Below are 17346 nucleotides of genomic sequence, written 5' to 3' on the forward strand. Positions count from 1 at the left end.
TGGGATTCCAGAGGAATGCCATTGGAATTACAGTTGAATGCCAATGGAATTTCAAAGGATTGCCAAAGGGATTTCTAAGGAATGCCAGGGAGATTCCGGAGGAATGCCAAAAGGATTCCAGAGGAATGCCACTGGGATTCCAGAGGAATGCCAATGGGGTTTCAGAGGAATGCCAATGGGATTCCAGAGGAATGCCAATGGGATTCCTGAGGAATGCCACTTGGATTCTAGAGGAATGCCACTGGGATTCTAGAGGAATGCCACTGGGATTCCAGAGGAATGCCACTGGGATTCCAGAGGAATGCCACTGGGATTCCAGAAGAATGCCACTGGGATTCCAGAGGAATGCCACTGGGCTTCCAGAGGAATGCCACTGGGATTCCAGAGGAATGCCACTGGGATTCCAGAGGAATGCCACTGGGATTCCTGAGGAATACCACTGGGATTCCAGAGGAATGCCACTGGGATTCCAGAGGAATGCCAATGGGATTCCAGAGGAATGCCAATGGATTTGCCAATGGAATGCCAATGGAATTTCAATGGAATACCAATGATCAGACATTATTTGGAAATTCTTCCTAAATTTATCATCCTTAGTTACCTTAGCATGAAGCGCAGAATAGAATCCCTATAGCTTGGAATGACCTTATCGTAACCGTAGCTTGGTGTGCGTTAGCGTATAGCTGTGAATTTTTGTAAAAGTTTCCAAACGAATCCGGCTAAAACTCTATTTGAACCCCTCCCCTAACTTAGGTCCTGTACGACGGCAAACTGTCCAGCGCCATTGTGTTCATGTACAATCCGGTGGCCACCGATGGCCAACTGTGTCTGCAATCGGCCCCCAAGGGTAACCTTTCGTACTTTGTCCACACGCCCCATTCTCTGATGCTGCAGGTAAGTTATTCTTCCGTTCAAATTTGAACGAAATGTCAAATTTTGTATGATTCTTCCGCCAGGACGTCAAAGCCGTGGTGACGCACTCGATCCACTGTACGCTCAATTCGATCGGTGGAATCCAGGTGCTGTTTCCGCTGTTTTCCCAGCTGGATATGCCCTACGAGGGCACCGACGTCAAGAAGGATCCCACGCTGTGGTAAGTTTGATGATTATGGTTATGGTATGGAATTAAATGGAAATTTTAACGGGTTTCTTGGTATGTTTTCTTCCAGTGCAAAACTGCTTGGGTTCATCTGTGAGCTGGTTGAAAGCTCGCAAACCGTTCAGCAGCATATGATTCAGGTAAGTTGGATGGGCAGACGAAAGTTTGCCAATTCCGGAGAAGACTGACAATCTTCCTTGGAAAATGTTGGCAAATATGGCAGATTCCGAAAATATTGGCAATCCTCTAAAGAGGTATTTCTATACAGAAATGTGGCAACCTACGCAGCAAAGTTTGTCAGTTTTGTCAGAGAAGATTGGCAAGCACTGCAGATGTTTTTGTCATTCAAGAATATAATGACTATCGTTTCAAAATAAAAGTGGCAATCGTCACAGTAAAATTTGCTACTTTTTCCAGAGGATATTGGCAATCGCACTGTAAAAAATGGCCACCTCCTGAGAAAGGATTGACAATTATTGTAGAGCAGTTTGTCAATTCTGGAAAAGATTGGCTATCTGTCTAAAGAAGAGTTGTAAACGTCACAACAATGATTTAAAATTTAGAACACATTGTTTTATCAATTGCCAAACATTGGCCAACATTACAAAAAAGTTTGCCAATTCTGAAAATGATTGGATATCTAGCCAAAAAGTGGCTATTCTAACAGCCAAGGTTAGAAACTCTTCCAAAGCACTTTTTCTATCCTGAGAGAAGTGGCAAACGATTCAGTCAAAGTGGCAATCTTCTCTAAAAAGATTAGAAATCATTGCAATCATTGCAATTGCCAATTCTGGAAAACATTTGCTATTTTGTCTAAAACAAAAAAGAGTGGATATTTTCACAACGAAGGTAAAAAAATCAATACATTCTGTCAATTCCAAAGGAATGTGCCAATTACTATAGGGAAAGTGGTAAAATTCTCGGAAAATGGCAAACACCACAGATCTTTTTGCCATTTCTGCAGAAAATTGACAATGTCTCCAGCACTAAGTGGCAATCTTCACAGAAAAGTACTGCAATTTTTCCAAAGGAAATTGGTACTGTTCTTCAGAAGTGAAAAAGTTGGCAATCACTGCAGAGCAGTTGCAAAATTTTTAAAAGATTGACAACCTTTCCAGGAAGGAGTGGCATTCGTCACAAAAAATTTTGTCTCTCTTTCTAGCACGTTTTGTCAATTCCAGAGAAAACTGGCAATCAACTAAAAAAAAAGTGGCAAACATTCATTGGCGAAACTATGGACTTTTACCAGGTTCATCCATTCATCATTCATCGCCCCATATCTCACAGCAGTGCAGTAAAATTCTAGGGCGTGCCTGGCACCCCGGCACCCCCAGTAGTTTCGCTTATGCAAACATTTCAAAGAAGACATCGAACAACACTGTAAAGCTGTGCACTAATTCTGGAAAAGATTGGCTGTATTGCCATACAAACCTGGCAATTTTTTACATATTCTAGCATACCAAGTTGCCATCCTCAGCGGAAATTAGCAATCGTTCCAAACAAAATGTAACAATTTTCTCAGAGAACACTTACTGCAGCTGCTTGACCATTCTGGAAAAGATTGGCCATCTTTCCAGAAAAAAAGTGTGGCAATCTCCACAGCAAAGTAGGGCCATTTTTCTTCACTTTTTTCAATTCCAAAAGAAAGTGGCCATCCTTCCAGAGAAAGTAACAATCTGCTTAGAAAAAAATGACAATCATATACATCATAAACATACATATTACTTAGTCAATTCTGTAGAATATTTCTTTTCAATACACAGTGGCAATTTTCATAGGAAAGCTTGGCAATTTAATAAAACAAAATTATCATATTTTAACGATAAGGGACAATCTCCCTAGAGAATTTCGACAATCGTTCGGGAAAAGATCAACTTTTTTTAATAAAGAGAAGTAATCGTCACAGCAAAGTTTGTCGAACTGCCCTGAATATTTTGTCAGTTCCAGTGCCAATTGACAATGCTTTCAGAGAAAAATGGCAATTCTCTCCGAGAAAAACTGCAGTTTTGGTTTTGCTGTTTGCCAATAATGCAGAAAATTTGCTATATTGCAGTGGAAGAATGGCAATCATTTATCAATTCTGGTAGATCATGTTGGTAACTTTATAGGGAATTGGAATTCATTACAGAGTTGTTTTTTAATTCTTAAAATGATCTTTCCAAAAAAGTGGCCAACTTTCTAGCTATTAAGTAGAAATTCCCCAATAATAAGGGAATAAACACCAAAACTAGCAAGTTTGGCAACTTTTCTTCTGCTCTTTATCAATTCTAAAGGAAAGTGGCTATATCCCAAACAAAATTTCAGTCGTTCTGAAAAAGAGCCACATTTTGTCATTTCGATAGGAAAATGGTAATCGTGGCAGCCAAATGTGGCAACCTTCTCAGAAAAGACTGGCCATCATGGCATACCAGTTTGCCAATACTGGAAAAGATTGCCTTTCTTTCTGAGGAAAAGTGGCATTCTTCAGAGCAACGTTTGGCTGCTCCTCCAGTAAATTTTAAAATTTTCAGAGGAAATTACCAAACGTTTCAGAGAAAGTGGCAACCTTCTCGGATAAAATTTGGTAATCCTTGGCAATCTTTCCAGAAAATAGTGGCGATCTTCTCCGAGAAATTGACAATCTTCTCCAAGAAATTGGCAATCTTATCAGAGAAGATTAGCAATCATTGTAAATCCGTTTGCCAATTCTGGAAAAGATGGGTCACATTTCCATAGAAGGGTGGCCATCATTTATCAATTCATGCCGAACATTTTCTCAAGTCATGAGGTAGTCGCTCCAAAAAGTGCCAATCTTCTCAGAGCGGATTGGCATTCATTGCAGACCTGGTTGGCAATTCTTACAAGATTTACAATCTTTCAGAAAAATGGTTGGCAATCTTTCACTACAAATTTTGGAAATTTTTCCACAACATTTTGTGATACCCAGAAGTAATTGGCATGCGTAGCAGTCAAATGTGACAACTTTCTCAGGAAAGATTAGCCATCGTGGCATATTTGTAGTGGCACTCTGCACAGAAACGTTTGGCAGTGCTTCTAGTACATTTTGTAATTACCAGAGCAAATTGGCAAACGTTTTAAATTCAGTGTCAATCTTCACAAACAAGATTAGGCAATCGTTGTAGATCATTTTCAGAAAAGATTGGCAATCTCTTTAGAAAATAATGTCAATCTTCTCTGAGAAAATTGACAATCTTCTCCGAGAAATTAACAACTCTCATTTCAGACAACATGAGCAATCATTGTTGAACCGTTTGCTCAAAAATGGTTTCCTCAAAAAATGATTGGCAATCTTTCATTACAAACAAAGAGAATTCTCCAGAATTTCCAAGGGAAAATCTCCAGAATTTCCAAGGGAAATTCTCCAGAATTTCCAAGCGAAATTCTCCAGAATTTCCAAGCGAAATTCTCCAGAATTTCCAAGCGAAATTCTCCAGAATTTCCAAGCGAAATTCTCCGGAATTTCCAGGGGAAATTCTCCGGAATTTCCAGGGGAAATTCTCCAGAATTCCCCGGAATTTCCACGGGAAATTCTCCGGAATTTCCACGGGAAATTCTCCGGAATTTCCAGGGGAAATTCTCCGGAATTTCCAGGGGAAATTCTCCGGCATTTCCGGGGGAAATTCTCCAGAATTTCCAGGGGGAATTCTCCGGAATTCCCAAGGGAAATTCTCCGGAATTTCCAAGGGAAGTTCTCCGGAATATCCAGGGGAAATTCTCCGGAATTACCAGGGAAAATTCTCCGGAATTTTCAAGGTAATTTCTCGTCAACTGCCAATAGAAAAAAAAAGTTTTAAAGAAGATGAAAGAAGTTTGGCTATTGCAGAGAAGATTGGCTATCTTTCTAAAAAAGAGTGACAATCTTCTCAGTGAAAACTGCTAATTATTACGTAGCAGTAAGCCAATACCAACCAGGGATAATTGGAAGATAAGATTAGCAATCATTGCAGATCTGTTTTCATATCCCGGAAGAGATTGGCCATCACTTCAAAGAGAGTGACAATCTTCGCAGCACAGATTTGCCATTATTCTAGCACATTTTGCCCATTTCAAATTAATATGGCAATCGTTCCAGAGAGAAAGGGAACCTTCGCAGAGAAGAACATTTCAGTTTGCCAATTTCAATCTATTCAGAAAAAAAAAACAAGCATCTCAGAGAAGATTGGCAAACACCACAGAGCAGTTTGTCAATTCCAGAAAAGATTTGAAGAAAGATTTCAGACAGGAAAATCAATCTTATTAGTGAAAATTACCAAATAATGCGCAGCATTTTGCCACTTTCAGAGATGATTGGTAATCTTTTTTGGAAATACAATTTTCACATTTCAATCTGAGAATCGTTCTAGCAAATTTTGCCAATTTCTAGAAAACTCAGTGAAGATTGGCCAGCATTACAAAACAGTTTTCACCCAGAATGTGGCCACCCAGAGATTGGCCATCTTTTTAAAAAGACTAGCATTCGTCACAATGGAATTTGGCAACCGTTCCAGAGGGTGCTGGAAAACTTCTTAGAAAATAATATTGCAGTTTACTATTCCTTGGAAGGTTGGCAATCTTCCAGAAAAAAAAACAATCCTCTCACAGAAGATTGGCAAACATCACAGAGCAGTTTCCCAATTCCAGAGAAGATTGGCAATTTTCAGTGTAGATTGGACGCCGATATGATGCAGTTGGCCAATATAAATGGAGGCGACTACCGCTCAAAGACAACTGGAAAACTTTACTAAGAAGTTTGGCATTTTTCCTAGAGTGAATTTTGAATACTAAAAAACATTGACTTTTCCTTCAGAGAAGATTGGCAATCGTTTTATGGAGAAGATCGGCAACCTCCTCAAAGAGGAGCTGCTGTCTTTGCCAGAAAGACTAGCTGCACAGCGTTCTCATTGTCATCAGAAACTGTATTGCCAACATCAGAGTTGACGGCAATTTTTCCAAAAATAAAGTAAAAATCTCCACAGAGAAGATTGGCAGTTGCTTTGCGAACAGATCTTCAAAAAAGATTGACACATGTTTTCTAAACGATTGCCAAACTTTTAAGGGAAAAGTGGCATCAGCCGAAAGAAGTTTAAGTTTTTTTCTGGAGCATTTGACAGCTTCCAAGGAAGTTGGCAATCGCCACAAAGATTGGTAATCTTTTCAGATGAGCTTTGCAATTCTTCCAGTGGATATTGGCAATCGTTTCAGAACAGTTTGCCAATTGGGTCGAAGATTGGCCATCTTTGCTGATACGAGTGCCAATCTTTTGTGGTTCTACGTCAGAGTGGCATTTCTCTCATAAAAGATTGGCAGTCGTTCCGAAGCTTTTGTTTGAAAACAGAAAAACATGCAACTGTGCCACGGAAGTGATTCAAAAAAAAAGATTGCCAAAGATGATTGACAGTCTTCTCAAAGAAGACTGCCAGTTATTGCAGAGCGGTTTACCGATTCCAGGGGAGATTGGCAATCGTTCAGGAGAAGAGCGCATGCTCCTCAGAGAGAAATGCAAGTGCCCGTCGTTCTACGATCAGAGAAGACGGCTATCTATTTAGAAGAAAGTGGCAATCTTCGCAAAGAAGATTAGCAATTGTTTCGCAAACAAGAAGAGTGGCAATCATTTCCAGAAAGAAGTAATCTTCTTCACAGAGTTGTTAGGCTATTTTTTTTTGGAGCGGTAAAGGTCTCCCAAAGAAATTGGTAATCACACCATAACAATTTGCCAAGTCCAGAGATACGGGCAATAACGCCATTAAAATCAGAAGAGTGTATGAGTTTTTCAAGAGGATTAATGGCGACCGTTTCAGAACAGTTTGTCAATTGAGAAGAGAGAGACTGCCAGCCTTTTCGGAGAAGATTGACAATCGTTCCCCCGCAGTTTGTTTTTGTGATCCTAGATAAGAGTGACATTCTTCTCAGAGAAAATTGCCAATCGTTTCAGAGCAGTTTACTTATTCGAGAGATGGTTTCACATATTGGAAACTACTTCAGACTGGTTTTCCAATTCTTAAGATCATACGCTATCTTTCCTGCAAGACTAGAAATCACTGCAAAGGTTGCCACTTACCCAGACTGCTTTGTCAGTCTCAGAAAATTGGCAGTCGTTTTTGTCCAAAGCGTCAGCCATTTCTGGAAAGATTGGCAATCATCGTCAGAACAGTTTTTCAGTTTCAATGAAGATTGGCAATCAGTTCTCAAAGAAGACCGGTTATTATAACGCAGTAGTTTGCCGATTCCAAAGAAGATTGACTACCGTTTTGAAGAAGAGGCGAAAATATCCCCAGAAAGAAGTGGCTGTCATTGTAGAGAAGAGTGCACGTCATTCTAGAAACAGTTCGCTAATATCAGAGAAGACGGCTGTCTATCCAGAGGAAAGTGGCAATCTTCAGAGATTGGCAATATTGACAATTGTTTCACGAACAGATTTTTAATTTCTGAGAAAAGTGGCACTTATTTAAAAAAAACATTGGTTAACTTTCTACAAGAAGTGGCAATATTCACCAACGAGTTTGGCTATTTGTCTAGAGTAGTTGGCAGTTTCCATAGAAAATGGTGAACTACAATTTGCCAAGTCCAGAGTGATTGGCAAAGAGCGGCGATCTTTTCAGAACAGTTTTTTCCGTTCTTCCTAAGGGTATTTGGCAATCATTTTTGATAATGTTGCCAATTGGGCAGATTGCCAATCTCTCAGAGGAAATTTACAATTGTTTCAGGAAATTTTGCCTTTTATTGTATTCGGAATCATTGCAGAGCGGTTTGCCAGTTTCAAACACAATCCGCAACCTTTCCTGAAAGACTGGCAAATACTGTAAAGGATGGCGAATTCCCAGAACACAAGTTTCAACAATTTGGCAGTCGTGCCTAACTAAAAGGGCAGTTCTGGTATTCGGGGCCAGAATTTCTGCCTGTTAATTTTACCCAGTGCCTTGATTATGATTGCTGAGAAGTTTGTCAATTTCAAAGATAATTTGCAGTCTGCTTAAAAAAGTTTGGTAATTATTACAGAGTAGTTTTGCTGGTTTCTATACAGCAGTTGGCAGTTTTCAACGAAATTTACAACCACGCCATAAAAATTTTACACATCCAAAGAGATACACAATGATGACATAATAATGTGGCAAACTTCTCAGAAGAGTTTTCAATGGATTATTGAAGCCAACTTTTCCGCTTCTCACCGCATCAAAACAAAAGCGCCACCGTATATGGACGGTAACACAGTGACAGCAGTCGAGTTACGTCAAACACACGGTGGCGCTATCTATTCATTTCATAGCGGCCGTTTTAGTTATTTTAGTGATTCATTGTTCCAGAGGATAGTGGCAGTTTTCAGACAAGCCCGTGCAACAGGGGGGGGGGTGCTAACCTCCCCCTCCCCCATTTTCGGCGCTCCATACACTAGGCGCCCCTCCGCCTTTTGCCGAAATTGGGGAAAACCCCTCCCTTGGCGCCACTTCTATGCACGGGCCTGGTTTCAGAACAGTTTGCCAATTGGGAAGATGATTGACAATCATCACAGAGAAAGGTGCCAGTCTTCTTGGAGAAACATTTCAACCATTTCATAGCCACTTTAAGCCATTCATGATAAGAGTGTGTTTGCCAATTTCGGAAAAAAAGCCGCTGCCGTACTACAAAAGTTTGCCAAATTCAGAAAGAGATTGCTAAAACTGATATTCGTTCCAGTGCAAAACGTCAATTGAAGTACAAGATCCTCTTTGAACTGAAGTGGCCATTGATCCGAAAAAGTTGCCATCTTTGGCTTAGCCATCTCAAATCTATCATATTCTCACATTCACGATTTCTTCTTCCCCCCACAGAACCGCGGCTTCCTGGTGATCTCGTTCATGCTGCAGCGCTCGTCCCGGGACCACCTGACGTCTGAGGTGCTCGGATCGTTCCTCAGCCTGACCAAGTATCTGGTCACGTGCCTGTCGGCTAACTCGGATCTGCTGCTGAAACAGGTTCGTATCGCTTTGTGCAGTGCTAGCATACTTACTTTAGCCCGCCTCTAGAGCTAGCTAGCTAGCTAGCTAGGGTTGGATCTCCTCGTCTCGCGTCCCTTCTACGCTACAACCCTGATACACCCAGCATTGCGTTTGAAGAGTTTGAAGAATAGCACTGGAGGAGACTCCGCATCGTCCGCATTCACCATAGGCCGTTAGGGGAGTTTTTTTTTCTCTTAGAAGGTTGACCCTTCCCCCTAGCTGCGAACTACTCTCTCTTTGTAGGATAGGGAATGCCATCGATCTCGATTTTTTTTGGTTCGGATTTCCACCACGCGTTTTAAAAAACGGCTAGATCAACACACGTACATCACAAGGCACCTGTAGCAAGCAAGCGGTCTACTACACACAGACACTGAAAGAAAATATCTTGCACGTTCTTTGTTTTGATTTGAATCGTGCCTAGGAAAACCTCTCGGTGACGGATGATCCTAACAATAGAAGCGCATTGTGACACGGTATAACACAACTACACTGAAACTTCTTCGCTAGCACTTCCACACTGAATGTAAATAGACACCGAATTCTGCTTTCGTCAACATCAGCTACAACTCTTGAAAGTGACAGTGACAGTTCATGGCTTTTCGCTATTAAATCACTTAAACTCGTTTTCTGGTAGAGATAAACAATCCGACGTATGAGATGTGTCGTTTCACAGTTGATCTATCAACTGCCAAACCACACAAGTCAGACATCAGATCGTTTGATACGCAGAGTCGTAGCGTGCGGTTGGCCAGGTTGGCCCCCGCCAAGGGCGCCAGCCTCAGAGGGGCGCCGAAAAGGCCGAGGGCTAGAAGTAAATAGCATGATGCTATTGTTTCTTCAATGTTATTAGGATTTCACTTTTTACAGTATCTTAGATTAATTATGTGTTTTTACGTTCTATACTATTCTCAAAAATACCTGATTTCTCTAGATTATTTTGAATATGTTACTTTGGAATGTATGTACTATTTGATTTTGAGAAACTAGTTTTTTAATGTGCAAGTCAAAATCAATATGCTTTCTAAGCTCTGAAAATTCACAAACATCCTTGCTAGGGAATGTCTTGAAATTAGTTCTGAAGATTATCTTCTCATTCATTGAAATATTTTACAGTGTTGTCAAAAAGTATTTTAAATGGAAAATGTTCAAATCATGCTCTTTTAGTTCATATTTTTTTGTATTCTTTTTCATCTAGGGATTTTCTGCCGTTGGCAGATATACTCCGATGGATTTCATAGTAATTTCCAGTAATTTTTCAAGTGGACTTAAGCTGTTGTAAATCAAGCAGAAACCATTCAAAAACCGTCAGTGATTTTATTTTATTTAAATTTCTTTAAAACAAATTAAATATTCCAGGATTTCCTTCATAAATTTCACCAGGTATTTCTTCAAAAATTTTAGCTGGGTTTCTTCAAAAAACTTTGCAAAAATTCCTCTAGGGATTTTTTTTGAAAAATTCTCAAAGAACTCCTCCAGAAATTCACACATAAACTCCTTCAGGAATTCTTCACAAAATCAAATCAACAATTCTTTTGAAGATTCCTCCCGAAAATTTTCCAAGGATTTCTGTAGAAATTCCTCCAGGGAGGCTTTCAGGAAGTTGTTCAGAATTTATTCAGAAATTCGTCAAAGGATTCCTCCCTTTATTTCTCCAAGGATTGTATCAGATAATCTTTCAAAGTTTCCTTGAGAAATTTCGTAAGAGATTCCTTCAAAAAATCTTTCAGGGTAAATTTGGAAATTTTCCTAAATAAATTCCTTGAAAAATTCTGCTAAGAGTCGATAATTTTATTTCCCAATACTTCTGTTACATAAATTTATGCTGGTTTCTCCTGGAAAATCTTCAATGATTTTTTTATCGAAATTTTCCTCCAGAAATGTTTTTGAAGATTCCTGCAAAAGTTAAGGAACCCTTCAATAGATTTCCTATAGAAAATTCTGCAGAGATTCTTTAAAAATCCCTTCAGGTTTTTCTTCAAAATTGCCTATATGAATAAATTTAAATATTCTTCCAGGTTTGTTTCTTAGAAAATCTTTCGTAGATTTCTTTAGAAATTCGACCACAGCTCCTTTCGGAAAGTCTATAGATTGCTTCAGAAAAAGAAATAATTCACATCGCCCTCCAACAAATTATAACTTTGGAATTCATTTAGAAATTTCTCCAGGTATTCTGTTAGAAAATCTGCCATTGGTTTCATCCAAAATTTCTACAAAAAAAAAACTTTTGAAAGCATTCCATGGATTCATTCAAATTCAAAGAAAATTTTCAAGGATTCATTCAAAAATTATTCCATGTATTTTTTTATTCTTCCAGTGATTGTCCACAAACTTTTACACACATTTCTTCACAAACTGCTTCAGTAATTTTTGCAAGAATTACTTCATGAATTTCATTTAAAATTCAGATTTTCATCAGGTATTCCTCCGGATGTTAATGCAGGACTTCCTCCAGAGATTCTTGAAAAAAAAATCAATGATTCAGAATCCATCCAGAAATTGTACCAAAATATTAACTTCAAACTTTTGAAAACCCCCAATGTCGTGGGGCGCCAATTTGGATGCTTGCCAAGGGCGTCATGGGACCACGCTACGGCTCTGTTGATACGTACTAGAAATCGAGCTTGATTGTGTTGCAAACGTCAAATACAGTGCTGCCAGTTTTGTTACTTTTCAAGGCAAAAAAAAAGCTGCACTTGAACAAAACAACAACCAATTCAACCGAAAGGAATTATATTATCCCACAACGATGGACGGTCAACCATACTTCACCCACGCCAGCAAACCTCAAAATAAAACAAATCCCACGCTGATGCTTCATCAAAGTCCGACTTTTTTCTCGGAACCGACAAGTGCAACCCCCACACTGTTCTTCCCCTATCCCTCCCCTGTGGACTGCGCCACAAACAGTACACAAAATGATTGTTTTTCGGTTTTTTTTTATCGCATTCAAGCGGATTCACTCGAACGGAAATATCCCATCCCTGTTACACTGTCGCTATCACTGACCGTCACCACCCACCGCTTCATCGACTAGTCGTCCTCCTAATCTCCTCCGGAGGAATCTGATTTCCAGGGCTTTTGTTTTGTCATCCGTTGTTTTCCTTCGTAATTATTTTAGTATTCGTTTCAAGCAGGACTCAGTTGCCTTATCAGGGGATATTTTTGGAATTGCGGCTCGATTCAGCTCCCGAATAGAAAGATGAATACGAATAAAATTCGTAGCAATAATGCTACAATACAGTCTATTGTCAACAATGAAGTTTATTGTTATTGTATGGACAACGATGCATTCAAAATACTGAAATCAGGTCTGTGTCAGAAAATTCGATTTTTCTATAGAAACAACACTTAGCAACCCATACATTATATTATAAACTGTTAATTTACGATATTCAGTATGGTACATAACCATAAATGTTATTGTTATTTTATGGTATTTTTCGTTATTGCAAAAATATACTATACTGTAATGGCAATACTACTACATGAAGTTCTGTTGCCTATAATGACGTATATTATTATTGTGCTGAAATACAACATTATATATGGTAACAATAATATGTATGGTTTTTGTTTCGGATTTGTTCGAGGAAAATCGATTTTTATACTGTTATAAAAATAAACGTAAAACCCAAAGATTAGATTGTAGAATTTTCATGCGCGATACATCGTATGGTGCATCACCATAAGTTATATTGCCTTTTGTTGACAAATCACAATAATCTGTAGTGCTGCCTACCTTCCCTAGTAAACAAGATTCCGATTAAATTAGTTCGAAAAAATACTAAACTTAAAGTAAACTAAAAGATACTTAGCAACCCATTCATATTTTAAAATGTTCATTCACGATCCACAGTATGGTGCAAAACCATTGCTGTTATTGTTATTTTATGGCATTTTGCTTTATAATTGAAGTAACTGTATTGTAACACTGCATTATAGTTTTATTTGTATTTTGTAAGGCTTTTTTTTGGCTGTTGTGCGTACTCACAAAGTCTGATTACCAGCTGAAGGCTTTTAGTAAGAGCACTTTCTGCTGTCAAAGTTAACAATTGGGAAATATATTGTTTGAGGTTCAGGCAATCTACCTTTGGCTGGCTAATTCATGGAGATTTCAAAGTGTTCAAAAAGGGGTCTTTGTGGAAGAAGCACGGGACAACTTCAATAGAGTTCATGCCTTTCCATTACAGTTTACTTCGAAAAATCATTAATTGTGATTGTAACGATTCATTCCAAATAAATGAAGTCAGGTTTGTGCCAGAAAAATCGATTTTTCTATGGAAAAAACCCAATAACTAAATACTTAATAATCCACTTTAACCCATACATTAATTAAAACCTGTTCATTAACGATACACCGTATGGTACATAACCATAAATGTTATTGTAATTTTATGGTATTTTACATTATGGCTAAAATAAACCGCAATACTTCTGCATTAAATTCTCTTTCCAATAATGACGTCTATTGTATTTGTACGGTAATACAACAATATGTATGGTAAAAATAAAACGTATGGTCCATAAAATGTATGAAGGTTCAGAAGAGAGGGCTAAAAGGGGCCCAAGAAGTTCAAAAGAGTTTTTGAAAAGGTCAAAAGGGGTCCCAAGCAGTTTTAAAATGGTTTTAGGGCATTTTTTTTTTTTTATCTGTATTAACGAGATTTTTAGCCTTAGGCTAGTTCATCTCGGGACCCACGCTTTACTTCCCTTCCGAAGGAAGAACTCACATTTTGCGAGTTTGTCGGGAGTGGGATTCGATCCCAGGTCCTCGGCGTGATAGTCAAGTGTTCTAACCATTACACCAGGTCCGCTCCCTGACCAGGGCATTTCCCTGATTGCCATTACACTGAAACCCCAATTTAGGTAATGAGTCGGAGATGCCTGAATGGATTCATTACGTAAAAGGATTCAGTTTTTTTACTTAAATAGAGTTCATGCCTTTCCATTGCAGTTTATACTTCGAAATATAGGCAATAATTTCGAAATAAGCCATTAGATTGTTAGGGTGAAAACATTATTAGGTCGAAAGGGTCATCAGGTTGAAAATGTTGTTAGGTTGAATAGGTCGTCAGGATATCGTTTGATCAGAAAAAGGTCGTTTGACCGCAAATTATTGTTCCATCAAAGTTTTTATTAGACCGAATAGGTCATAAGGCCGAATATTTCATAAGGCCGAAAAGATCATTAAGCTGAATTGGTCATTAGGCCGAATAGGTGATTAGGCCGAATGGGTTATCAGGTAAAATTGGTTGTTCGAGGTGATTTAGTCGGGTGCATCATTAGGCCGAATAGGTCATTAGACTGAATAGGTCACCAGATCAAATAGGTCATCAGACCGAATAGGCCATCTGACCGAATAGGTCATCTGACCGAATAGGTCAGAAATTCTTGTGGAAATCTTAGAATTAAACAACTTCTGGATCTCAAAAAAACGCCTGGAAGACTTTTAGAGGGAACTTCTAAAACAATCCTGAACAAACTTCTGACGGGATCCATAAAGAATCCCTAAAGGAACACCCTCAGGGACCCCAGAAAAACTCCTGGATAATTTCTGGAATGGAAGTCATTGAAAATTTCCAAAGGAATTCCTGGAATGAATCCGGAAGGAAATAATGGGGAAACTCACAGAAGAGGCTCCTGGAAGAATCTTACCAGCAAGTCATAAATTAGCAAATTTCAGGGAATTTCAAGAGCGTTCGGATCAATTTCAAGAGGGTTGAGAGGGACTTTGTAGATTTTATGAGTGCTCAGGACATTTCCTGGAACTGACGCTTCAGGGGATCTCAGTAGCATTCAAGGGGTTTGTAAGGAGGTCTTAATAAGATTCAGGGAGTCTTAGGGGGCTTTGTCCCTTTGACGTTTTGGCATTCGACGTTACGTCTTTGGACCTTGGGGTCGTCTTTGGGCGTCTGTTGTTTCGGAGAAGTGCAGGGGTTCACAAGAGCTTAGAGAAGATTTTAGGGGTCTCAGCCTCAGGGACGTTTCAGAGGGTCCCAAGAACATTAAGTGGAGTTTAAATTGATTTCAGGGATGATTCGGGAGATCTCAAGCGGTTTGAGGGAGCTTCATGTGGTCCAACAGGAGTATTAAAAAGTTTCTGGAAGATTCAGGAGAGATTCAGTAGAAGCGGATTTCAGTAGGACTCAAGAGCGTGCTTCAGAGGGTGCAGGCGGGTTTTAAGTGGGTCTCAGGGGTTCTCAGAAGGAGCCAGGGGCGTTTCAGGAGGTTTCAGGGCTCAAGGGTGTTGTATGGGGTCTCAGATAATTTCAGGGAGGTATCAGGAGCGTTTCAGGGGGTTTTCAGCAGCGGTTTTAGAGGTTTTCGGGAGAACTTCAGGGGGCTTTCAGAAAGGTTTCAAGTTGCAAAAAAAAAATTCAGGGTATTTGAAAGGCGATTTCAGGGGACGCCAGTGTCATTCAGGGGATTTTTAGTAGCATTTCGATGAAATCCAGGGGTTTTGACAGGGTTTCAGAGGCCCGTAAGGGGGTCTTGAGAAGATTCATAAAGTCACAAGGGTTGTTTAGAGGGTCTCAGAGGCGTTCCAGGGGATCTAAGATGGTTTTAGGATGTGTCTGGTGGATTTCAGGGGTATTTCATTAAGTTTCAGGGAATATCAATGGTATTTATCAGGAGTCTCAACAGGATTGAAGGGGGGGCTCTGATGTTTCGGAGGAGTTTTAGGGGTTCCCAAGGGTTTACAAAGAAGTTTCAGGGGGTCTCGGGGGCGTTTCAGAGGGCCACAAGCGAGAATCAAAGGGATTTCAATGGAGGTTCACGAGATCTTATGCGGTTTCAGGGAGATTTATAGGATCTCAGAGTTTTCTGGATGATTCAGGAGAGCTTCAGTGGATTTCAATAGCACACAAGTAGTGTATGGAATTCAAAAAAAAATCATGGAGGTTCCAGTAGCATTTCAGGGGGTTTCAGGATACTTCATGAGCAGTTGTAAAACTTTTCGGGAGAACTTCAAGTGACTTTCAGAAGGCCTTCAAGTTGCTAGAAAACTCAGGGTGTTTGAAAAGGGATTTCAAGGGATCTCAGTGTTATTCAGGGGGTTTTAGTGTCATTTCGAGGAAATCGAGGGCGTTTCAACGGAGTTTCAGGAGCTTGTAAGGGGGTCTAAAGAGGATCTCATAGGCGTTCCAGGGGATCTAAGAGGGTTTCAGGAAGTTTCTGGGGGTATTTCATGGAGTTTTATGCGATCTCAGCGCTGTTTTTCAGGATTCTCAACAGGACTCGGGTGGCGGGAGGGGTTGTTCCTGGGGTTCTCTAGGGCTTACGGAGAACAGTTTTAGGGGGTTTCACGGAGTTTCATGGATTTTGCGGGGCGTTTCAGAGAGTTTCTGGAAGATTCAGTAGAGCTTCAGCCGATTGCAGTAGAATTAAAGCGTGCTTCAAGGGGTGCAAGGGGTGTTTCAGGTGGTCTCAGGAGGATCCAGGAGGTTTTAGGGTTTAAGGAAGTTGCATGAAGTCTCATAAATTTCAGGGGGGTTCCAGGAGCTTTTCAGGGAATCTAAGAGATGTTCAGAAAGATCATAGGCGATTTCAGGGATATTTAGAGTTTTAGGTGATCTCAGCGATTTTACTCAAGATTCTCAATTCGGAATTCGGAAGGAGGTGTTGTTCCGGGACGTTTCAGGGGTTCTCAAGTGGTTCTCAGAGAGCTCCATTGCATCTCAAAGGCGTTTAAAGAGTTTCTGGAAGATTCAGGGGAGCTGCAGCAGATTTAAGTAGAACTCAAGCGTACTTCAGGAGATGCAAGAGGCGTTTCAGGGGGTCACAGAGGGTCACAGGGGCATTCAGAGGCATTTCAGGAGGTTTCAAGGTTCAATGGTCCAAGTGAACTTCTGGGGGGTTCCAAGGGCGTTCCAGTGGGTTTCAAGATACTTCAACAGGATTCGGGTGGGGGAGGAGGTTGTTTCGGATACGTTTCAGGTGTTCTCAAAGGCTTACATAAGAGTTTCAGGAGGTCTCAGGGGCGTTCCAAGGGGCTTATAAATATCTAGCGGAATATAAAATGATTTTAGAGATCTTGAGTAGTTTCAGAGGTCTTCATGGAGTCTCAGGAGTGTTTCAGAGAGTTTCTGGAATACTCAGGAGAGCTGCATCGGGTTTCAGTAGAACTCAAGCATGTTTCAGGGGGTGCACGGAACGTTTCAGGGGGTCTCAGGAAGGGGCGCTTCAGGAGGCTCTAGGAATCAAAAGTGGAGTATGAGGTCTCTGAGAACATTTCAAGGGGTTCCAGGAGCGTTTCAGCGATTTTAGGATACTTCGTAAACAGTTTCTGAT

At 40.1% G+C, this 17346-nt stretch overlaps 1 protein-coding gene across 21 annotated transcripts in view; it reads left to right on the plus strand.

Annotated features, from left to right (window-relative positions):
• Nucleotides 1-17346, plus strand: part of LOC109397187 (neurobeachin) — a 405013-nt gene that overhangs the window by 286564 nt on the left and 101103 nt on the right. For all 21 annotated transcript variants that reach the window (XM_029877456.2, XM_029877463.2, XM_062844813.1 and 18 more), the window contains exons 8-11: nucleotides 754-894; nucleotides 957-1093; nucleotides 1170-1239; nucleotides 8884-9027. In XM_029877456.2, the coding sequence (XP_029733316.1) occupies nucleotides 754-894; nucleotides 957-1093; nucleotides 1170-1239; nucleotides 8884-9027 (492 nt within the window). The remainder of the gene's footprint in view (nucleotides 1-753; nucleotides 895-956; nucleotides 1094-1169; nucleotides 1240-8883; nucleotides 9028-17346) is intronic.

The sequence above is a fragment of the Aedes albopictus genome, chromosome 1 (assembly GCF_035046485.1).
Source record: "Aedes albopictus strain Foshan chromosome 1, AalbF5, whole genome shotgun sequence".
Classification (NCBI taxonomy): domain Eukaryota; kingdom Metazoa; phylum Arthropoda; class Insecta; order Diptera; family Culicidae; genus Aedes; species Aedes albopictus.